The sequence below is a fragment of the Squalius cephalus genome (assembly GCF_949319135.1).
Source record: "Squalius cephalus genome assembly, chromosome: 21".
NCBI classification, from domain to species: Eukaryota; Metazoa; Chordata; class Actinopteri; order Cypriniformes; family Leuciscidae; genus Squalius; species Squalius cephalus.
This window is the reverse complement of record NC_137142.1, coordinates 29,014,215-29,040,002: the sequence shown is the minus strand read 5'-3', so window position 1 is coordinate 29,040,002 and position 25,788 is coordinate 29,014,215. Positions and strand designations below refer to the sequence as shown.

General features: G+C 36.0%; 2 protein-coding genes across 6 annotated transcripts in view; both read left to right on the top strand.

Annotated features, from left to right (window-relative positions):
* Positions 1-1,104: 1,104 nt before the first annotated feature.
* anxa11a (annexin A11a) lies at positions 1,105-18,397 on the top strand. Of its 2 annotated transcripts, none has more exons than XM_079854593.1 (15): positions 1,105-1,188; positions 6,838-7,082; positions 9,390-9,463; positions 11,268-11,606; positions 11,702-11,789; positions 12,463-12,557; positions 13,014-13,127; positions 13,576-13,666; positions 13,828-13,907; positions 14,105-14,161; positions 14,254-14,347; positions 15,573-15,668; positions 16,149-16,207; positions 17,451-17,573; positions 17,680-18,397. In XM_079854593.1, the coding sequence occupies exons 2-15, from the start codon at positions 6,842-6,844 to the stop codon at positions 17,737-17,739; spliced, it is 1,611 nt and encodes a 536-aa protein (XP_079710719.1). In that variant the 5' UTR covers positions 1,105-1,188; positions 6,838-6,841; the 3' UTR covers positions 17,740-18,397. The 2 variants fall into 2 exon arrangements, with proteins under 2 accessions (XP_079710719.1, XP_079710720.1); XM_079854594.1 differs by having other exon boundaries at positions 1,110-1,188; positions 11,406-11,606.
* Positions 18,398-24,254: 5,857 nt separating this feature from the next.
* The window catches only part of dlg5a (discs, large homolog 5a), a 62,748-nt gene continuing 61,214 nt past the window's right edge, over positions 24,255-25,788 (top strand). For all 4 annotated transcript variants that reach the window (XR_013819581.1, XM_079855916.1, XM_079855915.1 and 1 more), the window contains exon 1: positions 24,255-25,012. Coding sequence is in view for 3 of the 4 variants with exons in the window: in XM_079855916.1 (XP_079712042.1) it covers positions 24,715-25,012 (298 nt within the window). In the remaining variant the exon portion in view is untranslated. The remainder of the gene's footprint in view (positions 25,013-25,788) is intronic.

The window sequence follows — 25,788 nt, the reverse complement described above, 5'->3', positions numbered from 1 at the left end:
TACCATTTAGGTACTAATATGTACACGTTTGGTACCAATATGTACCTTTGAGGGACTTGAATGAAGGTGAAAAGGTGTACCTTTTGAAAAGGTACCGCCACAGTGACAGCTTTTGTACCTTTTTTTCTGAGAGTGTGTTGCCAAATGGTACAAGAAGGTACAGTAAGTAAGTCAGGGACTCCATATTCTGTGATCAGTTCAGGTGCCCATCCTTAGATGACAAGAGGGACTGTATTGTACTTAAATCATGAGACATTAAAAGAGTTTTGTTTTTTATCTTAAGATGGTTGCAAAATAAGTTGTTATTGTTATTAGTAACCTGTACAGATCAGTGACAAGAAATGACAAGAAATTAATCTAAGATTAGTTCAAATTAATCTAATAATATATATAAAAAATCATAATATTTCAAGAATCTGTCACTTTTCTTGTTTTTAACTAACCCAAGAGATTTAAGAAATGCGTCAATTTCAATTAAGAAATGTGAAAAAGTAGGTTGCGAGTTAAGATAATTTTTGCTCATGAATAAAAAACATTCCAAGCAAAATAAAAAAAAAATAGCAATCTAATTCATTGGAGTATTAGTTGTACCTTTATAGTAACAGATTATATATTTTAACTGAAAGGATTTGGAAGAATTAAGGAAAAGAAGAGCTTTTTCCTAAGTAGCCTACTGTAAACACACCATGGACGTCACACGCACGCACAGGTAGGCGTGGCTGACTTTAGGGCGTGATCCTGCTTTGGCAGACTTCCATATTTAGACCCACTCGTCTTATGTGACATCTTAACACCGTCTTTTGTCACATATTAATATTTAAAAATTACAGCAAAGAAAAAAACACAACCTACAGGAACCCTAATAGGCTATACTATGAACGCAGATCTTAAAGTGATACCAACGCATTTTATGCAACTACTCTTTTAAACTGTATTCTGCAATAGGTTATGCATGCAATATTTGACAGGCTTATGGAAAGATAACAATAGTCATTCCTTTATTAACAAACAACGTGAGTCATGGTGAACGAAAGAGTCATATGTTTTGTATTTAGTTAAAGATTGTTTGGTGTGATACAGTCATGGAAAGTATGAGTCCCACCCACCTCATTAAATATTACGCTGCGTGTCTCACGCTCGAGCACAGAGGTACTCTGTACCTAGGAAGTGACGGCCTTCTGTTAAACTGTAAGTAACATACTCTTTTACACCATAATACGGTCTGTTTAACGTTTATACTATTAAAATAGTTAGAACGATATTGAGTGAGCTGTTATGTAAACGTTTATGCGGGTTCTGTTCTGTAATTCCTGCATACCACTGCGTTATTTTAAGCGTCTTGTAAGCCTTCTTCCAGCTTTCATTTTCAGAGATCCGCCCATAATGTTGAGTGTTAATAATCTTATGTCTTTTATCTTCGCTTCGCATATTTGAGGTTCCAGTTAATTCAAGATTCTCCATCAAAATCCAGTAAATTCTGTAGTATAATGTTTTATGGAGCGAAAACATGTTTTAATGTGACAGAACATTTTGTCTTAAATACAGTTGCGATAGACAAGACTCGAACTGTCACTGTTTTGTGGGATAGATCAAAATGGAAGTTTGGCTATCTGGGTAATCACATATTTTGTTGTTGACTGAGCAAACCTTAATAGTGCCACTTGTAATTTAGGCCTCAATGGAAATATGTCTCGTCTTAGGGCACATAATAGTGTTCAGATGTTGTTACTGTGTTGGGCTCTCGCAGGAATTCTCTATAAATATGTTGTAATAAAAGAGTAATTTTTTTTTAAACACTTCTAATGTTCAAGATATTTTATTACCACTTTGTTGGTGTATTGTGAAGTTGGCTATAAGCTGTTCTTTTATATATACATATATATATATATATATATATATATATATATATATATATATATATATATATATGAGAGAGAGAGAGAGAGATATTAAAATCTATCAGTTAACTAATAATATATTTTTCTTAGTTTTAAGAACATTTCAATAATCTAAACATCCTTTTTCTTCTATAAATAACCTTTTTTTTTTGGCATGGAAATGTTCCATGGATGTTAAAGGTTCTTTGTGGAAACATTATGCTAATAAAGAACCTTAAGTGTTGCATTTTAAGCTTGCGTTTTAAAAAGTAAATAGTACCATATTCATTTATTTACATACTTTATGATGTTTACTTTGCAGAGTCATTCAATTAATCAGATGTACAGAGTCATTTACTTGTATTTTTTGTTTTAATTTTATGTAATATTATATTTTCAACACATATTTTCATTGTTTCACAAAAATAATTGGTGGAATCTAGCCCTGTTGAAGACCCCTGCTGTAGAGAAAGTAAAACTCTTAGTCAAAAAGAGTTGGTATTGTGATAGATAGCGGTGTTTTGACATTCTAAAGCATGGCATTAACATTCTTAAAAATTAGGCCAAAAAAAAAAAAATCTCTGCCCTAAACAATGTGTGATTGTAAAGGCCTGACTGAAATCAACATAGTGCCCCTCATTTATGAAACGAACGCATGAACGAACGTGCGCTCGTTTCCACGCAAAACTTGGCATTTATCAATATATACGTGATTGCTGGCTACAATCAAATCTTACGTCAGGTTTCAACTTGTGTACGCAAGTTTTTGAGTTAGGGTGAACTTGCATTCAGCATAATAAATTTGGCTTGGAATTGTTGGAATCAGCTGCCACATTTATTAACAACAATGGGATTGTTGGCATACGAATGTTTCATAATGTGTCATGATGAGATGATTTCTGCACTCGTTTCCATGTTAGATTGACAAATGAGACCCATTGTGATCCATAAGTTTGAAAATCTTAACCGTGTGGATTGCATCATATGTTGAGGTGTGGTGCTTTTTATCGCAGGGTTCATCTCTAAAAGTCTGTTTGCCCCTTCCTTCTACACAACTTCTAATGTGTTTTATGGCAGATGTTGAGGTGCAATGACAAACCGCTCCCACACTGAGTAAAGGTGATAAGACTGTGTGAAAAGTGTATAACTTTTAAATACATCAGTATTAGTTTCCATGACCACAAATAGAGCATGAACATAGGCTAAATATTATACTGGCCTATTTGTAAGTTTACAAAGTATGGACATCTCTCTAAGTCGAAGGCAATGTGCCAAGGGTCAATGAGCAATATTATAAAAGCCCATTTTTCATATCTTATCTGCTCCTATCATGTTATCCATATAATTTGCGCCCCATGCACTGTAAGTGTACTGTATTTTCTATGCCGCAGACAGCATTGCCTTTCTTTACTGCCTCAATAGTTAGTTACTTAGCATAGGCAAAAGAGCATGATACTGCTTACTATAGACAATGAGGTTGTGAAGGATAGAAGTGCACTGTTTTCAATAGATCCTACTGTTGTTTAACAACATGCCTTACCAACATTGTCCAGCCGATGAAAAATCTTTCAGAAGAAAAATTTCAGTGGACAAAAACTAGCTTTGAAAGTTGTGGGTTATGAAAATGACATAATCTAGGATCTTTCTACAGTTTGTGCCATTGTAAAGACTGTACGTCTATCCCTTACAGCCTTGTTTACATCAGTGTTAAATTCAATATGGTGTCTAACCAGATTTAGGTCTATAGAATTCAACAGTTGGGTTCCGGGAGTAAAAACTTTCTTCATATGGAAATTGATTTTGTACGTTAACTTAGAAACCTTTAAAGACAGACCTTCTATGAGCTTCAAGGTTTTTAATCAATGGTATTTGCCTCTGCTGAAGATGTCAGCCTGCGTTATTTCAGCTTTTTTTTAAATAATCCTGTTTAACAGTGGAATTCCTGGTGAAAACCACATTACCCATGATGCTGCTCAGATCAAATTACACCAACCAGAGTTGAAAAAAGCAACACACACTAAAAGATCTTATTAGCCCTGTTCACATATCTCTACTTTTTCTACACAAAAACCGTACATTCTGTATATATTTCAATCAGGAGATTGACCTCATTATTTTTGGGGTGGGCTGTCACTGCAATAATCTTTCTTTCCATGGTAACAGCGATGATTTCTGATTTGTGGAGCTGTCCTAAGTATTATAGGTGGTGTAGCCTATTATTTTAGATAGTCAAAAATTAAATGTTTTTAAAGTTGCGTTTAAAAACACTGACTTGTGGCTTCTACAGAAGCATGTACTGTACCGTCATTTAACAACCTCAGAGCTCTTGATACGTTAGTGTTGAAAGGTTAATACGTTATCACTTAAAAAAACAATTTCCCTTTGGAAAATATGAATGGGAGTTTTACTTCCTGAACATGACTGTAGTTTTCTATAGCAGCAGGGCAGAGCTTCAGCTGTAGTTTATGTAATGTGTTTCCATGGGTTGGACCACACGGGAACTTCTCGTTGAGACGCACTGACTGCTGTTAATGTTTGGTATAAAATAAATATTGAGGGCTTGAATTTGAGAGCATGGCCACTATTTTCCACTTAGGGTTTATGTTTTGGTGCATTTCAAAGGAAACGTTGAGAAGTCTGAGCAGTCATGTCAGAAGAAGAAAAAAAGAGTGAATTAGACTGCGATTATAATATTTTAGTTTTTTTTTATTTTACAAATATTTTACAAAGTTTATGTATAAAAAAAAAGTGAAACAAACTTTAGCTAAATAAATAGGTTTTTTGTTGACACGTGTTGCAATTTTTCATGCTAGTTGTTGGCACACTAAAGGGAACTGTTGCTCTGTTTTGCAGACCAACATCTCAAGCTTTACTTCTCAAGTCAGGTGTTAAACACAGCAGAAGGTGTCAGTTTTGATTATTGTCATCAAACTGACCTAAAAGGAAATGAGTGATGTTTTTCTATGATAGAACATGCTTGCAAAACTATTTTAAAAAATGAGCCAATGACCTAGGCTACTTTATTAAAACTGAATCAACGTCAGCAAATATCAGTAATCTGGCCAAAATTTTGATTTAAATTGGACAATATGATTTATCAAAAGCTTTTTATGCATTAGTAACCATATAAAGCAGATCATGATTTACAGCTACAGATGTACAGCAGTCTGTGCTCTCTTACCCCTTTTCCACTAAAAAAGAACTGGTTCGGAACTGGTGCTGGTTCAACTTGCGAACCTTCTCAGAACCTGTTTGTTTTTCCACTGACTAGAGAGCCCAGCGAACAACGTCGTTACGTCACTGTGTACGTTGCCATACGTCTTATCTTTCCCAGAAATGCTTGTGCCAACTTCAAGCATAACAATTACAATGGCGGACTACATCGTCTTTCTGCAAATGTTTCTCCTGGCTTTGCGATCCTATATTGGGGTCAGAAGAAGACGTTTAGACGTTTTGTGCTGCACGTCTGGATTACTATAGACGGAGGTTACGTTCGAGAAGAAGTTCGACAATAACCCCGCCCCCAGCCCCTGCATGACGTGGTAAAAGAACGGTTCTAGTCCAGCAAAGAGTTGGTGCCGCTTTGGAACCAATTTTCCTGGCCGAGATCCGGTTCTTTGGCTGTCGAAACACAAAAAACTGGTTCGCGAGTAGGCACCGGCTCCGAACCGGCACCAGCACTGCCTTGGTGGAAAAGGGGTATCAGAGGGCTTGTTGACAAGCAGCACAGGAGCAGATGCAGCGTGATGTTTGGATAATGGGGCCTAATGGTTGAAGCGTATGTATATCCCCTTAAATGGAGCTGTGCAGTGATGACGTATTTTTGTAGGCCAATCTGAACTTTGACATCACTATTTTCCCCGATAAAAAAGCATACCTCAAGGATTTTCCCGTTGACTCTTGGATTGTTGCAGAAAATGAGCACTATGACCAACAATAGTTTATGATTCTTACAAGTTTTGTGTATCAAGATAACCTTAACAGCATTTTATGAATGTTGAAACCTAAATACAATAAACAAACTACGCCACGGTTGCACAGCTTCAACACTAAGCTTCTGACAACTTTTTCAGTCTTGATTTAAAATCTACAAGTTTGAAAGTTTGAGTTAAAATAGTTTGCGAGAGCATGAGTATAAACTCAACAAGCTGTAAAAACAGATTAGCAAATATATTAGCTTTCAGCGTGATGTTTAAAGGGATAGTTCACCCATCAGTTACTCGCCCTCATGTCATTCCAAACCCGTAAGATTTTCGTTCATATTCAGAACTCAAATGAAATCTGAGAGCTTTCTGTCTATCCATTGACAGTTACGTAAAGTTAATAAAGAGATCGTAAAACTAATCCATATGAATTGAGCGGTTTAGTCCAAATTTTCTGAAGAGATTTGATTGCTTTATATGATGAACAGATTGAATTTTGGCTTTTATTCACATTTAAAAATTAAAGCGTCAAAATGGTAGTTGTGTAGCTGTCAATGGAGGGACAAAAAGCTCTCAGATTTGATCAAAAAGATCTTCATTTGTGTTCCGAAGATGAACTAAAGTCTTATGGGTTTGGAACGACATGAGGGTGAGTAAATAATGACAGAATTTTCATTCTTGGGTGAACTATCCCTTTAAACATCACACTGAAAATGTCCCTGACAGCATCTGTAGTCCCCTGTAGCCACATATTAGCAGCCACGTTTTTTCAAGAAGCATATAAGCTTAAGAAATCTAGACTGAGGTATTACTTATGTATTTTATGCCATCGAATGAAACATGCTTGTGCTAACTGCTTATTTCAGGCATTTACCCATTGACTTTGGAATGATGCATGGAGCCTCTGATGCATTTTTTAAGCAATTTATGCTATATTTTTTTTAATTATTATTATGATCTCCAATCCAAGCTTATGAAGATTTCATTTTCACGCAATTTTGGTAAAAGAAACCCATCATTTTTTCAATTTCATGCAGGACAATGAGCTATCCAGGCTATCCTCCCCAGACGGGCTATCCTCCTCAGGCCGGTGGATACCCACCTCAACCAGGGGCGTACCCTCCTGCTGCAGGAGGCTACCCCCCTCAACCTGGGATGTACCCCCCGCAGGCAGGTGGATACCCTCCCCAACCTGGTGCTTACCCGTCACAGCCAGGTGCCTATCCCGGCCAGCCAGGTGGCTATCCCGGCCAGCCAGGACAGTTTGCTCCTCCACCCTCAGGTGAGCCAAAGTAAAACCAGGAAACTGAACTCATCTGAATGTTATCTGAATAGATGATTTCCATATGTGCAGTGTAGACAATGCATTTCCTTGCATCATACTCAATGTGGTTTGTGTTTGAAATGTTTTTATGGACACTTTAGTCATAAAGTCAGTGGACAAACCAACTTTGTTTAGTGGTGCTTTCATTGAACAGTGATGTTGACATTGTAATGTGGAATTTTTAGGTGGAGCTAAAAAAAAAATATATATTGAGTGACATAGTTTGTCAAAAATGCTAGCTGGCTTCTAGCATTGTCTTGTACTGATGTGCATTCTATTAGAGGCTCTTCTTTTGAGAGTCCCAGAGATCTATGGGTGGTTTTTGTGCCAGAGGCCACATGGATTATATTATTGAATGAACACATTTGAATGCTTCACAACATGTTCTTTTGGGAGGAAACCCTTGACTTGTTGGCTCGTGTCTCACACATTTTCCAGAATATGGTTGGTTTAGCTATTTTTCCATACCAAAATATGCTTTGTTTGGTGTGTATACATGCTAGCAATTTTGACCTTCCTATGTTTTGTTTACCAGTAGTATTTTATTCATTGGAATATTCTGAACTCTAAGGCTCACAAATCTGATTTTATTTTCAGATCTGATCTTTAGCACTGTCAGATGAAATCTGATCTGTTCAGACAGGGTAGCCAATATCCGGTGTATCTCCGTCAGTTGCAGTAGTAGTTCTAAGCATCAACACGATGCCTTGACACTTTCTCATACAGAAACTGACAGTGGCTGTCAGTGTGTACATTTAGCCTCTGCTCTATCATGGTCTCGCTGTGGTGCTTAACTCCTAGGCACATGAGAGAACATAAACACTTGAGGTATTGCACACTTTCATGTATTGCATTGCAAACAGATGATTCGTTCATTATTTACTACTTTATGAATGTCACATTGTTTGCTATAAGATGAAAGATGAAAGCGCTGGCAAACATGAATGTATTCATATTTGATGAAAGTCACATGCGTTGCATATCAAATTAAAAGTGAAACAGATTGCTAGTTTTTGCTATTTTGTTTTATCTGGTGTTATATCTGACTGGTCATACTGAAAAAAACTTTGTAAAAATGACTGCAGTTTTGTTCCCAGAATTAGATTCTGTGGTTATATATATATATTAATTCAGCAAGGCTGCATTGAATTGATCAAAGGTAACAGTAAATACTTTTGTAATGTTACAAAAGATTTCTATTTCAAATAAATGCTGTTCTTTTGAACTGTTCTGTTCTGTAAAGCAGCATAACTGTTTTCAACATGGATAATAATAAAAAATTCTTCTTGAGCACCAATCAGCATATCAGAATGATTTCTGAAGGATCATGTGACATTGACTGTAGAATGGAGTAATGATGCTGAAAATTCAGCTTTGATCACAGGAATAAATAATTTTTGCCTTCACTCGATCATTTTAAATGGTGTTGTGGTTTGGCAAATGAATTTGAAAAGTAATCCGTATAGTAATTTACTCAATCATAAAAAGTCCATTATTCCATGTCAACTAACCAAATATACAAGTTATAAGAGTTCAATTTTATATTTAAAAGTAGCCTAGATGTAGAAACTCCTAGTAGAAATAGACCTAGCTTAATTATGTGTCAGTACAGTGTTACCTTCTTATTACCATAACAAAACCTGCTGCTCTGTCATATCGCATCAAAACACGTTCAGAACTAAAAAATATATTTTGCTGATGATGCGGGGCCCTCAGGGTACTGCACAGAATAATGATCAAAAGTTGATGTCTAGATTATTAATAGCCTGACATGTGATACACAATGTATCCAGATTTCCCCTATACACACTGTATTTTGAAGTCAGCATGAAGTGATGTTCACAGCCCATTTTATTTCTGTAATCTGACATGTGAGACAGGATAGTCAATAAGCGAGATGCACGACATGAATTTTTGTGATTGTGAAAAATAGGCTGGAATGTTTTAGAGACATTATATTGCAGAATGGAGTCAGGTGATTGGAGGATTGAAGGTGCTTTGAAAAGTAAGAAAGATCTGAGACATCAATCAGAAAGAAAAGTAATTTAAAAGGCAGACCAAGTTTTTAGATTTTTCTATTTGGAATAACATGCACCGGAGAACCATGCACAATAAGATCAGGAAGATGTTTTAATTATAAGTAAATGTGGTCAGTTTTGATGTCATGTTAACTGTGAAGTGCATTGATATTTTTCAGTCATAATTTGTGTAGGGTTTTAGGTTTTTGTGTATGTTCTTGCTTGTTTTAAATGCATGCATTTGCAGGAGGTTGGGGTGCACCTATTGGCCTGGATAATTTGCCGAATGCTGGATTCAATGCATCAAATATCCAAGGAATGGTAAGTTCTACAATGAAACGATGATGTAATGCATACTCAGAAATGACATTGGTCTCCATTCTCAACAGATGCAGGTAATTTGATTCCAGTCAGCATGAAATCCATAGCCTTGGCTGAAATTGCATCAAATCCTTTCTTTATCAGCTTTTTACAAAACTGTGCTCTTGTGACCATGACATTGATCTTTTATAATTTATCTGTCATCCAAATGTGCTTTGACCAACAAATTTGACCCTATTCAATTTACTGATGCACAAGCTTCTTTACAGTTTTCTCCGTAATCAAATTTACTCAACAGAGGAAATGTGAACAAGTGTGGATCCATTTAACTATTGCAGTGAGGGAGGGCAATAATTCACCCAAAACTGTGTACACAAAAGCGTAGACATTGTCTAATTACTTAAGATACCAAGACAAAACCTCAAAGCACGAGTCAGAAAAAGAGCCATGTAATTAAGTAATATCATAAAGAATGGAAATTGTTTGATTTTCTTTCTCTGGCGGGGAGGGTTACTGAAATGTATTTGAAGTTAACTTTTGTGAAAAGGAAGTACACTATGCATACTTTTCAAAAAGAGTACATTTTACAGAAATAATATACTTAAAAAGAAGTAAGTACAAACTGAATTTAATGTTTTGGGACACTTATTTTCATGTTAATTGCAATTAAATGAAAAGACATTATTGTGTAAATTTATATTAAATTCAGCTTTGATCACAGGAATAAATCACATTTCAAAATATATTCAAATAGAAAATATTAATTTAAACTGGAATTATATTTCACAATATTACAGTATTTTGATCAAATAAATGCAGCCTTGGTGAGCATAAGAGGCTTCTTTAAAAAGTGTTACTGAGCCCAAACTTTAGAATTTTAGTGTATTTATTTATTTATTTATTGCACTGCTGAATATACTGAAAAGCCTTTATGGTAAACTAAAATATACCTTAATATAATTTATATTGAAAATTGTATGTATTTAACTATATTTGTAATTACACATTTGTAATGATGCAGGTGCAATTTAGTATATTTAAAACATTAACTTTAAATGCAACATCAGACAGTAAATTTTAATCAAGTACTTTACATGTATGTTAGTCAACACAACAGAAAAAGTGTACATTTTTAAAGAGTGACAAGATTAATTAAACAATGATTTAATATGTACTTTAAAGTAAAGCTTATAATTTGACATGACTACAAAGTGCACTATTTAAATGTGTACTTGTGTTTAGAAAGTGCATATTTAATACAATTGAGCACACTCCTTTTTTACAAGGGTAAGTTCATGTCACAAAAAATTTCCTGTGTCATAATTTAAAATGTATGCTGCCCTTGGATGTAGTTCAACCTTTGGAATGTAAAAATGCCTAAAAGTTGTAGAAACACAAATATTCTGGCTTGCTAAACTGGTTTCATTACTCCTCTGCAGTACTTCTGCATTTAAGGGTTACATCAAGGGAACATTTGTGAATGTGGAAGTTCTTCCATCATGTAAATGTTACAAAACAGTGTCTCTGTGACAACCATGTGCAATATGATGCAAGTGGCTTAAGTCAACAGAAACGTTTCAGAGCAAAGCCACCCTGTGTAAACAAACCTTTCCATGAATGCACACTTGTTCAACATCCTCCTTATCTCCCTGTCCTGGCCTTAATCATCTCTTTGTCCGTCAGTATTGTCATTTCAAGGCTGTATATGTTTAATTTCCTGAAACTTCTCCTCTACTGTCCTAACTGTCATGCTTGCTTTTTGCTTTGTGCTTTTTTCGCCCCCCCTCAAATGTTTCTATCACAGGCAAATCAGTTCGCTGCCAATAGTGGATTTAGCCCAAATCCATCCATGTTCTCTCAAGTGCCTGGTGGCTATCCTGCCCCCCAACCTGGGGGCCCACCAGCCCCCTCCCCTAACCAGCCCTATGGCCTGTACCCTCAGCCAGGAGGAGGTATGCCCCAAGGTCCAGGAATGGGATACCCTGGTGGGCCAGCCCCTGGTCAGCAGATGCCGGGCTACCCAAACGCCCCAGGACCCAATCCTTCCGTGCCTAGCTATCCTAAAGCACCCTCACCCAACCCGTCCATGCCCGCGTACGGTGGAGGTTATGGAGGAGGTGCACCTGCTGTTCCAGCTATCAATGTACAGTAAATTAAATTAAATAATTCATTATTTTTTGTGTGGAATTTATTGCATTATATATTTCTGTCCTAACTTCCCTGTTGTTTTATTTGTAGCGTGGATTCAGGGGGACCATCCAAGACTTCCCTGGAGCTGATCCGCTAAAAGATGCGGAAGTCCTCAGGAAGGCCATGAAGGGCTTCGGTGGGTTATTTTTCATGTTCATTTTTTCCACTTAAGGCCTTGATATACTCTCGGCGAAGTTCTTGCTTTTCGCTTGCGGATGAAAAGAAGTTTGAAATACCTGAGAATTGGTGCCAATAGTGCCAGTGTCGCTTTCAATTAGAATTACAACTTCAGTTTCTACTTTAAAGCAGCTCTCCAGTACGTTCATGTTTTTGCTTGTGTCTGACTTCGACTGAAAGGAAGAAATGAGGAAGATTTCTAAGTCAAAGAAGGCGGAGCTGCAGAGCAAACCTACCTATTATGTAATAGAGTAATAAACCAATTGACTAATGTTTACCAGCCGGAGCGTACTTTCCTGTTTCAAAAGCCTGAAACAAACTGTTAACAAACTTAATTTTGGCCTGATTTTGTTTGAAATGTTTTTCTTTAATTTCGCTTGAAGAATAATCGAGGCCTTTACTCTTTTGGGAAGCAGCGTCACTTAATTTCCCTCGGGGGTGTTCTGTTCTTTTTTTTTAATGTCTATCTATTATTAATCTTGTTAAGTTTGACCGCTTTGTGATACAGATGGCGGATGTTCAAATATTGAGAGCTTTATTTTAGAATGACATGGAATACAATAGGAGCTTTTCCTGAATATGACTCTTCTGTTTATTATATGCTGCTAATACACAAGCACATGTTTCAACAGGCACTGATGAACAAGCCATCATTAATTTGCTTGGAAGCCGCTCCAACAAGCAGCGTGTACCTCTCTTGGTGTCATACAAGACTGCCTATGGAAAGGTAATGTAGAGCATTGGAGATTTTTCGGTATTTGCTGTTCAGCAAATGGAGCGGCAGTCCCTCTAGAGCTTTGATTTATTTCACATGGTTTATTTTAAACAGCTAGTCATATTCCTTAACAGCTGTGAATCATGAGTTGCTATTTGCTATTATAGAATAAGAGGCAGGTGGTATTAGTGGGAGGGACTGTTCTCATTCTAGAGAGCATTTAATTGGACAAATATTTGTAAACGATCCTGAGTACAAACGATCCTCAATCAAGATGAGCTATTTTTGGTCCATTTTCCCAAAGGATGAAGACTGAAAGATAATTTTGTCAACACTAGCATTTATATCATCAAAGCCTCAATGCAGAAAATAACTAAATGGCTAACAAACTAACAATAAAGGCCATATTTTGTTATGGGTTCTTTAAGATAAGCAACATTGTGCATTCATGTAACCCATTGTTTACAGGACTTGGTCAAGGACCTGAAGTCTGAGCTTTCAGGGAACTTTGAGAAAGTGGTGCTGGCCATGTTGAAGACTCCAACTCAGCTTGATGCAAGTGAGCTCAAAGAGGCAATCAAGGTTTGTGAAAGTACTTTATTAACAGAATTCAGGAAAAAAAAATATGATTTCTGAAGGATCATGTGACAATTCGTGAAAATACAGCTTTGCATCACAGGAATAAATTACATTTTGTAATATATTAAAATAGAATACAGTTATTTTAAGTTGTAATAATATTTCACAATATTACTGTTTTTACTGTGTTTTTGTTCATATAAATGCAGCCTTGGTGAGCATAAAAGTCATAATCGTTTAGCCATTGAACCATAGGTTAATATGTAACACTGTTCTCTGGGCCTTAAAGGAACAGTTTACCAAACACAAAAGCAGAATTTCTAAAGAATGAACACGCATCTACAACAGCTTACATTTTAAGCGAACTGTTCCTTTACGGTGCATGAATAAAAAAAGATTTGATTAGATGTTTTGCCATTAATACAAAAGTAATCTGCTGATTGTTTCACAGGGAGCCGGGACAGATGAAGCCTGTCTGATTGAAATCTTGGCCTCTCGCTCTAATGCAGAGATCCGAGAAATCAATCAACTCTTCAAAGCTGGTACGTTCTTGACTCATATCACTTAATTCCTTCCCTCTGCAATTACAGATTTGATTACTTCCCAATCAAGGATGTGGTACATGTCATACGCATTTTAATTTACAGCTTGACAGTTAAGCGTGGTGAGTTGTGATAGATAACACTCAATGTTCCTGTTTTAGAGAATAAGAAAACACTGGAGGATGCCATAAGTAGTGACACATCTGGACACTTCCGCAGACTCCTGGTCTCTCTTGCCCAGGTACACAGATGCTGTGCTTTTGTTTTATAAAAATGAAAGTGTCATGTGAGGGCCAAGTATGGTAACCCATACTCAGAATTAGTCCTCTGCAATTAACCCATTATTTTCATAATAATGAAAACTTCATATTTTGAATTGCAACATCAAAGACAGATGACAATATCAAATCAGTGTTTCTTCCTGTTATTATCTTAAAGGGTAATCGTGACGAGAGTGAGAATGTGGACATATCATTAGCCAAACAGGATGCTCAGGTAATTATTGAAATATTAAAAATATATATATAAATATGCATTTCTCAGTCTTTGAAGAGTGCCTACTATACTTTATTTGTGTTCTCCTGCAGACCCTGTATCAAGCAGGGGAAAATAAACTTGGCACAGATGAGTCCAAGTTCAATGCCATCCTGTGTGCTCGGAGCAAAGCTCACCTCAGAGCAGGTACGTCATGACCCGAATAGTAGTGTTCTTTTATCAAGTTCCTTTTTAGGTAGGGCTGTTCACTCTGTGCCAACCACAGATTGCTTTCTTTCTAGGTAATAGGAACTGCTCATCTCTACTTGAATTTGGGATCAGGCCAAAATCTCCAAACCTGTTTGTCAAGATTACTGTACTGTAACATATTGAATTATGATGTATTATACATTGCTGCTGCTTTAGCTCAAATCCGGCTTAAGAACATTAGTTCTTCAATTTTGCTTGAAGTATATCTGGGCCTTAAAAGTGTGAAGAACTTCCAAATTCTGCCACATGGGCAGCCACAGTTTCAATTTTAGAACAGGCCTTGCAGTGACAGTCAACCAACTCTTGCCAAGGCTGTAGTTGTCATCATGAGAAATATGACTCATGACTAGACATGTTTTCCAGAGGAAACACTTACTAGACTTACTATGCCATTCCCTGTTTTTCCATACGACAGTCGATAGTTGTCTATTGTCTAGTTACATAAGATGTGCAATACTGGACATACATGTATCTAATTAACATATCATTTTTGACATTTTGTTTTTGAACATTTGACATTTTTGACATTTGACATTTTTTGAACATTTGACATTCTCTTATGTTGTAAGGCTGCATTTATTTAAAGTACAGTCAAAAACAGGAATATTGTAAAATATTCTTACAATTCAAAGAAACTGTTTTCTATTTTGATACATTTTTAAAAAGTAATTTATTTCTGTGATGGCAAAGCTGAATTTTCAGCATCAGTGTCACATAAAACCTCCAGAAATCATTCTAATATGATTTGGTGACAATGTTTTTTTGTTTCTTTTTTTAAACAGTTTAAACTTTTTTTTCCAGGATAAGACCGTTAGAAATCATTTGTAACATTATAAATGTCGTTATTCAGTAAATATACTTTTGTCGGAATAAAAGTACTAATTATTTTCTAAACAAAACAAAAACATACTGATCCCAAATTTTTGAACAGCAGTGTATATAGCACGATATTTATTAAATAGTAAGCTAGTTTTCCATTCATCCAGAGGGCACAGTTTAATGAACAATATGTTGTTGTTGCTTTGTAATTCTAAAAGTATTGATTGTGTTTTAATGTGCATTACTGTACTCTCCCATGCTCATTAACGACCGTTTGTTTGTGATCTCTGTGTTTGCAGAAATATTAATTGTATTAAGGCATTATGTGTGTTTCTGTTGACAGTGTTTAATGAGTACCAGCACATGTGTGGCAGAGACATTGAGAAGAGTATCGATAGGGAGATGTCTGGAGACCTGGAGAGTGGCATGCTGGCTGTCGGTGAGCTTTCTGATCTGCCATCTATAATCGTTTGAGGAAATCCTCTCATTAAACCCTCATAATTGTATTTTTTAACTTGCTCTCCATCCTGCTGGCCCGTTTAAGAGTAAAGCTGTTATAGGGTAAATATGTGGTAATATGTTTTTAATCACACAACGTGATTCATAAACCATAAGTGTGCCATTACACATAAAATAGCTGACATATGTGCTTGCTGTGTCATAATGCATGACTTCCCTTCAGTCTGTGACATGTTCATGACGAGGTGTGTTTAGTGTGTCTTTTCAGTTTGCTGTTCTAAACAGTCAGGTTTTCTCTTTTAAATGACTTTCACTTTCAGATGAATGCCTGGTCTGTCTTCATTTTGTTTTATTTTGCCATTTAAGTTTCAAGATTCTCTTGCTTGCTGTGTTGTACTTGTATTATTAGCTGCAGGGTGATTTGCATATGGTGAGTCTAAATTTGTTTTTCTGTATGCAGTGAAATGCATCAAGAACACATCGGCCTACTTTGCTGAGAGACTCTACAAGGCCATGAAGGTGAGACTCATTCTTCTCTGTGTGGTTTAGCTGTATTGTCTAGTGTTAGTGTAAAAGGGAAGACTAATCATGATTAATTACAACAAAGCCATAGTTTAGAAGTCATTTAGTTTGAAGTCAAACTATGTTAACTCTTTCCTCGCCATTGACGGAATTTTCCAGCAATCAGTGTTTTCACTGTTATATGGTGGGGGGCGCTATAACACATCTTCTGATACAAAATCTCCAGATCAAAACACAGGCAAAAAAAAAAAAAAAAGCAGAAATACAAGATAAAAGCATTGGTTATGCACGTTGTAGTCTTTGACAAAAACGCGATTTTTCTCAGCTTTTTATTCAAAACGTTGCTTTTACCCACATTTAAGTGAAGCAGAGGCTCTGTTCTTTCTTTTGATATATTTCATGTTCAGATATTCACATAACAAAATAATCTGGGGGCCATGAATATTTGGATCAAAAATATTCAATAAATGTCAAAAAATGATCAAAAATGAAAAAAAAAAAAAAAACATTGGCGAGGAAGGAGTTAAAGTACACAGAGTGCCCCTAGTTCGTATGCCAGAAGAATCTTTTATTTATAGTTGAAAAATATTTTTAATATTAATGTATTTATAGGGTGAATTATTTATTTAAATGTTTTTTTTTCTAGATTAGAATAAATTCTTTTTTAATTGTTACTTTTTATTTTTTAAATAAACATAAATAAAAAGTATAAAATTATAATATAATATATATAATATTATATTATATTTAGTTTACATTTTTATACTTTTATATTTATAAAAAATGTATTTATGCATTTATTTGCTAATTATTTTATATTTAATTTAATTTTGTTTAATATAAAAACAATTGAATAGCCCATTCTTAATTTGGAAATGCAAGATGCGAAAGTTTGATAATGAAGAAAAAAAAAAAAAAAAAAAAAAAATTATATATATATATATATATATATATATATATATATATATATATATAAATATATATAAATACATTTTATATTATAACGTAATATATAATGTCATTATAATTATAACGACAGTAATATTATTAATATTAACCGTAATGTTATTATAAGGTTTGCTCAATGCTGAAATAATTTGTGGGGGAACACTGGTTATAACTAGGCGGTACATGGATTCTGATTTGATGAAAGGTGGAAGTGGCCTAAGAGTTTCGAGAGGGTCTCAGATCAGAGCACGCTCAAAAACTAAAAAAGAAAGATGCTGTTTTGGTTGCACAGGGAGCCGGAACCAAGGATCGCACTTTGATTCGCATCATGGTGAGCCGCTCTGAGGTGGACATGCTGGACATTCGTCAGGAATACGCAAAGATTTATGGGAAATCTCTATACACAGCCATATCTGTGAGTGCCTGTGTAACCACCCCTCAAACTATGCTTTACATTTTTTGAGAATTGAAAATGACAGATCCATAATAATATTTGTAATCAAACTAATGTGCATTTATAGGGCGACACTTCCGGGGATTATAAGAAACTACTGCTGAAGCTCTGTGGTGGAAGCGATTAGAGGCTACAGATGATCAGAGGACATGAAGCCACGCCACATTTTATACACATCTTACGCCTTACTCTATTACATACTTGCATGTTTTACTGTACTCAATGCAAAGGCACTTGTGTGTTATATCTTTATGTGCCTTCTATGCTCTAAGCGGTGGCTTAGCGAATTATTGTTTATATCAGAAAGAGTGCATGTGTTTCGGATGCATATGTTTCCTCCATGTATGCTTTGTTTGCAAGTTGATCGCAAGAAAATTCTAGATTAAGTATTGTGCACACATCTGAATGCCAAAATATTTTTGTTTTTTAAGTAAATTTATGTATTTTAAGTAATACATAATATACTGGGGAAAATGTGCCATAAATGTTAGTTTTTGCGTCATGTTCGGCATAATTATATGAGCATTTTATAGTAAAGAAATTTATATTTACTGCATCTTATGCATAATTAAATCTGTTGTTGGGTTTTTTTTTTTTAAACTATAAACTTTTTTTGTTGTTGTAGCCATTGTGATTGCCAACCACCTCGCTATTGAGTCAAAAAAAGAGATGATGGTGCTGTCTTTGTGTTTCTCAGTTGCTTATTCTGTACAGAGCCAAAACACATATGAAATGCTAAGTAAATCCTGCCTGAAAGAGATTATAACTCAAGCGTTCAACTCAAATTTACTTGGTATTTCTTCAACAGCCCCCTTGGTACTATCAGTGCTGACTTCTGAAGCTAATTCAACTGTGAACTCAAAACACCCTGATAAATGTTAATATATGCGTTCATATAATTAATCCTACTAGATGAGGCATGACAGCCATTACAATAAACAGAATAAAGATAGTAAAATTCATATTTAAAAAGTGACATTACCTAGACAAAAGTGATTGTAATCATAATTAGACCTGTGTGTGTGTGTGTGTGTGTGTGTGTGTGTGTGTGTGTGTGTGTGTGTGTGTGTGTGTGTGTGTTTGTGTGTGTTTGTGTGTGTGTGAGAGAGAGAGAGAGAATTAAAATTCTGTCATCATTTACTCACCCTCAAGTTGTTCCAAACCTGTATGAATTTCTTTCTTCTGCTGAACACAAGAGAAGATATTTTGAAGAATGTTGGTAACCAAACAGTAGATGGGCCCCATTGACTTCCATAGTGTTTTTTTTTTTTTTTTGTCCTTACTATGGAAGTCAATGGGGTCCATCATTTCCATAGTCTTCAAAATATCTTCTTTTATGTTCAGCAGAAGAGAGAAATTCATACAGGTTTGGAACAACTTGAGGGTGAGCAAATGATAGAATTTTCATTTTGGGGTGAACTATCCCTTTAATGAAGGGGGAAAAAAGTAGCCAAGAAAGCTGAATATTTCGTGTATCCTGTTACTATTTATGTCACTTGTAATTAACCATGTTTAACAAATATTTGAATAGCTAAGGAGGTTAGCTCACTGTGTGAATCATAAGATACATCATTTGTAGCTCACTACCCCCTCCCGAGTCTGAAGTGTCACTGCTTCCAAATCAGCTCAAATCTAATGCCGTCCAACAGCCTGTTCATTTCTTCATACCAAGGGCAAACTGCTGAGGACGGCAAGTTACATGAGCGTTATTTAGTTAGACAAGTTCATCGAGAACGCAAGATGGCGGGGACATTTTTAAATCATTCCCAAACCCTGAACGATTTTGTGGAAAGTGGACTCTTATTATGTATTGTATAATAATATACGTCCATTTCCATTGATTAATAGTGTTTGCTCAGAAATCTAAAGGTTTGAAAGCAAATATCTTGGATGGATGGATATAAAGCAATTACATATCTGAGAATAAATATTGCGGCGGTGAGACAGTGACAGCCAAAGCTGCCATTCATATATTTGTAGGAGTTATATGGAGTTATATTCTTATTTACACCAGTAGAGGGCAGACTTGCTCTGTCCATTTCAAATACAACGATGAAGGTGGAAAAATCACATTAATAAATGCATGGTATTATTAAAAACATGAAAATAATCGTGTGATTTCTTTCACTTTTATCCCTTTTTTAAACCAAAAATTATTACTTTATTTTATTCATTTATTTGTTGAACTTGCCCAAAACTGCAGTCTTTCAGCATTTGTTATAAATTAAATGAAAATCCATTCAAAATTAAAAAACCTTTTGTCCTGATTATTCAGGGTTTACAAGTAACAGAAAACTAGGCTTTACTAAGAGCAATCAACTTATATCTAACCACTAAAAGATAAGATAAAACCAAACATCTGTTCATACGCATTAATCTCTCTCTCTCTCTCTCTCTCTCTCTCTCTCTCTCTCTCTCTCTCTCTCTCTCTCTCTCTCTCTCTCTGAGACATTAATCTCTTATTGTTTTCCCTCGACATGCTATTTACAGGAAATACTCACAAGCCTGGATAGAATTAACTATAAATAACTCCATCATAGTAATTTCAGTCTTTACAACATCAATCTATCACAACAACTGTTTTATGTGTCGGTCTCTATGAGTTTTTCTTTAATTGTTCGGAATGCAAACAAAGATCTGATGTTCTGTATCAATCTTTTAACATCATTCCCGGTTCTGGAGAAGTGCATACAGACATGTGTTCTCTAATTGGCTGTTGTTGATTATAGTGGCGTCAGAACCTTGACAACACTCATTTCTACTTCACGTGGGAGTGCTGTGTAAATAGCTTCAATTTAGAACAACCAATTTGCAGTGTCACAAGGTTTCTCAGATGGGAGTAACATACCCTGCTTTGCTGTGGTTCTTAGTCCTGTTAGTTCTGTCAGCTGCATTTAACGTCCCCCATAAAATCAGAATGGACAATTGTTGTTTTTGATGTAATATTGCAGCATTTATTAGGCTATAAATGTTTTTTTAGATGTTAGGAAAAAAGTTTCCTTAAGAAAAATGTGCTTTTCACTCCTCCCATAGTGTATGATTGCAAATTATATATATATATATATATATATATATATATATATATATATATATATATATATATATATATATATATATTAGATAGCAACAGATTTTGTGTGAAAATAAATCATAAAATGATTTTAAAATTGTATATATTTATGAGGTGGCAAATTGGGCCTTTTACCCCACACACGGGACAAAAGGCTCACCAGCATGCATGGGGCAAAAGGCACACGTTATTTATACAAATACTGTAGCTAAAATAATATGTTTTTAATAATGTCTAAGTTAATACTTGTTCAAATCAAAAATGTTTGTACTATTTTCTGTTTATTTTGATAAATAAAAGAATTCATTTTTGTTCAATAAATATACTGTCATTGCTATGTAAAATAAAATCAGAAACATAATTATTTTAAAAAGTAAAAATTCTGAAAGCATTGAGTGAGATCCCGTAATATGCTATGATTAATATCATATTTTAAATATGATCCCAGACAGCAACATAGTGTCGGCCCAGATCCGGCCCACATCTGGTACACTTGGATTCCACACGGTCCAGAACTGGGCCGGATCTGGGCCGATACAATTTTGCTGTCTGGGATGGTTTCATTATAAATATGGTCATAATCTCTAAGGTGGACACCCAACTTAATATATGATATTTACCATTTGAATCTAACCATGCCATGTCAACAAATGGAAACATCAGCCAGCTGTTTATTATCACGTTAATTATTGTGTCTTTCACCCCAACAGCAGGGACGCCTTTTACCCCAAATACCATACTTTTACATATTCTTCCGTTATAGAAAAACTGTTGCTTTAATTACCTTGAACAAAACTGAAAATCATTAAGAAGACCTTTGTTTCAAAATATATTGAATAATTTTAGCGATTCTCATTTGCTACTTAAATCTACAACATTTTAAAAACATCAAATATTGGATCAAATTAGCACAGAATCAACTTTGCGCTGCTGCCCGCGATCGCGTCAAGGATCAGCCAAATTTCCACGTGCATCTTGAAAAGCGGATGTTTTGGAAAGTGCTGCGGCAAGTTTTTGTGCCATCTAGTGGTTTAGAGGAAAAATTAAATCAAAGGCGCCTTTTAAACCCGGTGCGCCTTTAGCCCCATTGTACCCTATATTTTTTGGCATTTTTATGGCTTTGTTGGATGACAGTAGGGATCAGACTGAAAGAAAGGAACTGGACCTCGAGCCAGGAAATCCAATTCGAGTTGCCGGAGGTGCAGTTTTGCTAAATGGTGTGTTCACGCCATGTCGTAATTACCGTAAATAGCCTAAAACTACGTATTTCGAATCGCTCTCGCTGTAATTTGATGTCATACACTGATCGGTCTGCAGTGGTCAGGTGGTACAGCGGTACAAGTCGTACCTCTCAAAAAAATGACAAGTATACACGTTGTAATTACAAGTTCTTCAAGCACGTGAAGGCTTTTTACAGTTCAGAATCGTTACCGTATTATGGCATGAATGCACCTATATGTCGGAGTGCTGCCCATTATCGGCCCCGACCTTGTAATCTTTAATCAAAATAACTTCCCCTCCCTCGTGCAATGACATCTCTTCTCTGATGACGTGTTTACTGGCTCAAGGGCGGGACAACCTGTCACTCATCCAATCAATTCCCGATGCACAAAATCAAGTCCGGTCCTTTTTTTTCCACATGGATATACGTCACAATAAAGAAGAAAAGACTATTGCAACTTCCATTTCGTGCTGACTTCAAAAGATTACAGATTTCTCCAAACGTTACTGCACACTCTGTTTGGCCTTGCATAACCTTTGCAGAAATAAAATCAATTGCTTAAGTAGGCTATAGAGGTGCCGTGAGCTGATAGTTCATTAGTTCATCATGTTTGCATGTGTCAGACAAACATCCTTTTCTTGTTATCTTGGTAGTCCAATAAAATGACTCAATCCATTTTAATCCCACGTTTATCTCTCGTTTCATGTTTGAGGTATAAGCTAACTGATAATTGACCGGGTACTTACTAATCTTCTTTTCATTATGCAAAAAACCCAGCTGCAACTCTTATAGGCATGTGAACTCCACGTAACCTTAGTTCTTTATCCATAAAGCGGTCTGAGCTGCTTGCTAATGATGTAAGTCATCTAATGAAGATGTGTAAACACTCTTTCAGCTCCCACTGTTGCTGGCTTTCAGCACGGTAATGTGAACTTTGAGCTTCAAGAATGGATGGATGTTCCACAAAGCCATAATGTAATGCTTCTAATATGGCTGATATTAAATAAACATTGACAGTATAGAAAATAAATTGCGGAAATCATTTTTCACATGCTATCCTGAACTGAGAAAAAAAAAAAATCAAGAACGTAGAGTTTGGGGTTTGTTCATGAAATATAAATCTCAGAAAATGTATAATTTACTGCATTTTTGTCTTGTTTTCCATTACAGATAAAAAAAAAAAAATCAAGATACTTGATTTTTTAAATCAAGATTCTTGAAAAGGAAAATGACTTAAGATATTAAGCATTATTTTCTAGAAAAAAAATATAAAATTAATTGAGAATTAAAAAAAGTCTTTCAGTGGAATAAGAAAAATAAACTTGTTTTCTTAACTTTATTTGTCTTACAGATATTTTTCTTGTTTTAAGCATAAACTTAATTCTGATACCTTTTTTTTCTGATGCCTATTAATATCTTGAGTCATTTTGCTTCACAGGTATTATCTCTTGATTTAAGTCTTTTTACATTTTTGCACTGGACAGAGAAAAATACTGAGTAAGGATTTTCCCTTTGTAATGTTGGTCACACTTTATTTTACAGTAGGCCTTTACATACAGTAGCCTATACTTCTGTAATGAAGAACATGAGCTAGTTGTGGTTATTATTATTATTATTGAGTAGTAGTGGTTTATGTAAACATGTAAGAAAGATACAAAATAAAGAGTACATTTTTCTATAAAACTTGTTTGCCTAATGTCCAGAAATGACAGACAATATCTGAATATTGTTACAGTGCTATTCATATTGCTTTGAGGCATGACAACCTTTTTAGATCAGCTACCATTTTCCAAAACACCAAATTCACATTTTTAAATGTATTTATTTATATAAATATTAAATGAAACAACTAAATATTCCAAGGCGTCCACGTGGTTAAGCGTAAAAAGCCTTTAATTAACTGGTCTGGGATAAGTCATTAAAACATATTTGTGTTGTTTTAATGACTTAGCCAAGTTCATTAAAGTATTTTTATGCTTAACCACGTGAGTGCCTTGGAATATTTTTGTTGCTTCATGTGATATTTACCTCTCAAGTAACCAATGGCTGGCTAGCACCCAGTTGCCTTGTTTTAGAAGTATTTATTTATGTATTTAAATATTGTGACTATAATAAAATCACAAAGTAGCACAGTCACATTTAATAAAAATCATATGCAAACAGGCTGCGTTGTACAGCACATGTTCCAGCGTAAAATCCTCTTGCACTTGTTATGTCATGATGCATTATCTTCATAACTGTGTAGCCCGAAATTTTGAACAGTAGTGCACGCCCATTGGAGAAAACCAGGTGTGTCTCGGACAAATCCCCGCCTACTTTACCAAATATGGACATTGCACGAGAAGTTGATAGACAGCAGGCAGCAGCTGCTGAGATACCGAGACATGGCGGAGCGTACAGTTTGAGTAGGGAACGCTAGAAGAGTTGCGCTACTTTTGCTCACACTTGAGTCCGCACAGCGCCAAATAAATGCCCAAGAAGAAACCATAAACGCGGATGAACATGCTCTCCACGGAAGCGCAGGGGAAAATAGACGAAGTTGCCTCGCGTAAGTGATCCGGGAGAAATGTCTCGCTGTTTAGTGCAGTCAACAGCCTCAGGCAACAAACATGGCTTCTGTGCCTTTCTGCTGTTTGTAATGAAACCCCGCTTGATTAAGCCATCACATCTCATGGCGCCGTGGCTCAAATCCTACAAGTGAGCGGATAGGAAGAAGTTGCTGCTGCATTCATCGGGTTTGTGTGAGGGGAATCGGGTCTACGGCGATAGCACGGAGCTAGCTAGTTAGCTAGAGAACTGTAGGAACTGCAATGGAGCCCAAGCACAAAGAGTTACTCCACCAGTACCACCAGAACTTACTGGAGTCCATCACGGATGCGGACCGGCTGATAGAGTTGCTGAGTAAATCGGGAAGCCTCAGCGAACAGGAAACCTTCGAGCTGGACCAAAACTGCTCCTCCAGCGCCGAGAAAGTGGAGCAGCTCCTGAAGATGCTCATGAACAAGCAAAGCGACCATTTCCTGGAGCTCTGTGTGGCCCTGGAGAAGACATACCCTCACCTGTACTCTGTCCTCTTCGCCAACGGTGGAGGACCAGCAGATCACTCTGGTAAGATGCACTGCAGACTGGCGTGCTTGATTCGGGATGTACATCACTGATGTTTGGTGGTCTGACTTACTTCTAGAAGGACGTGAAAGTCTTAGCAGAAGTTGTCAATGAGTTGTACATCCAATTGGAGTATTTTCAATAGACACTGTGTTGTCTGGTTCCTGTAGAATCTGAATGTGCATGCAACATATATAACATGTCTTTGCATTGCATAGATGATGAGGTCATGGTCTTTGTTATTGTGCAGTAGCCTAGATGTTTTAAAGCAAGCATGAAATGGTGTTGCACAATGGTTTCAGTTCTTTTTAAGCTTTGGTTCAATAGTAAAGTTCTGGAATTGCACTCTGGCTGGAAGGATAGCAGACTGGGAGGTGGACACTCAAAATTGTGATCTGATCTGATGCACATTGTGAATCAAGCAAGTTACAAAACATATGTCTGGTGGTCTTAGTTTCTTGGTGGATGTGAATGTCCTTGCAGAAGTTGAGTTGTATACAATTGGAGTATTTTCAGTAGATGTTAGTGAGTGATCTGATTGCTGTAGAATTTGTGTGTAACAACATGTCTTCTCATGATGAAGTCAGGTTTTTGATTTATTGTGACGTGGATGTCAACGTGATGAGTTGACATGATGAAATGATGTTGCAGGATGGTTTCAGTTATTTTTTTCTTTGGATCAATAGTAAATCACTGGAATTGACCAGTCAATGTCACACTGGCAAGACAAATAGCAGTTTGGGAGGTGAGCATGTCATGCTTGATTCATGATGTGGATC

What these genes read in the sequence shown, in the direction of transcription:
- anxa11a (XM_079854593.1), top strand. Translation starts at nt 6,842, where the DNA reads ATGAGCTATCCAGGCTATCCTCCCCAGACGGGCTATCCTCCTCAGGCC. An exon ending in GTTTGCTCCTCCACCCTCAG is followed by an intron (nt 7,083 to 9,389) that starts GTGAGCCAAAGT and finishes ATGCATTTGCAG; the next exon opens with GAGGTTGGGGTGCACCTATT. An exon ending in GAAGGCCATGAAGGGCTTCG is followed by an intron (nt 11,790 to 12,462) that starts GTGGGTTATTTT and finishes ATGTTTCAACAG; the next exon opens with GCACTGATGAACAAGCCATC.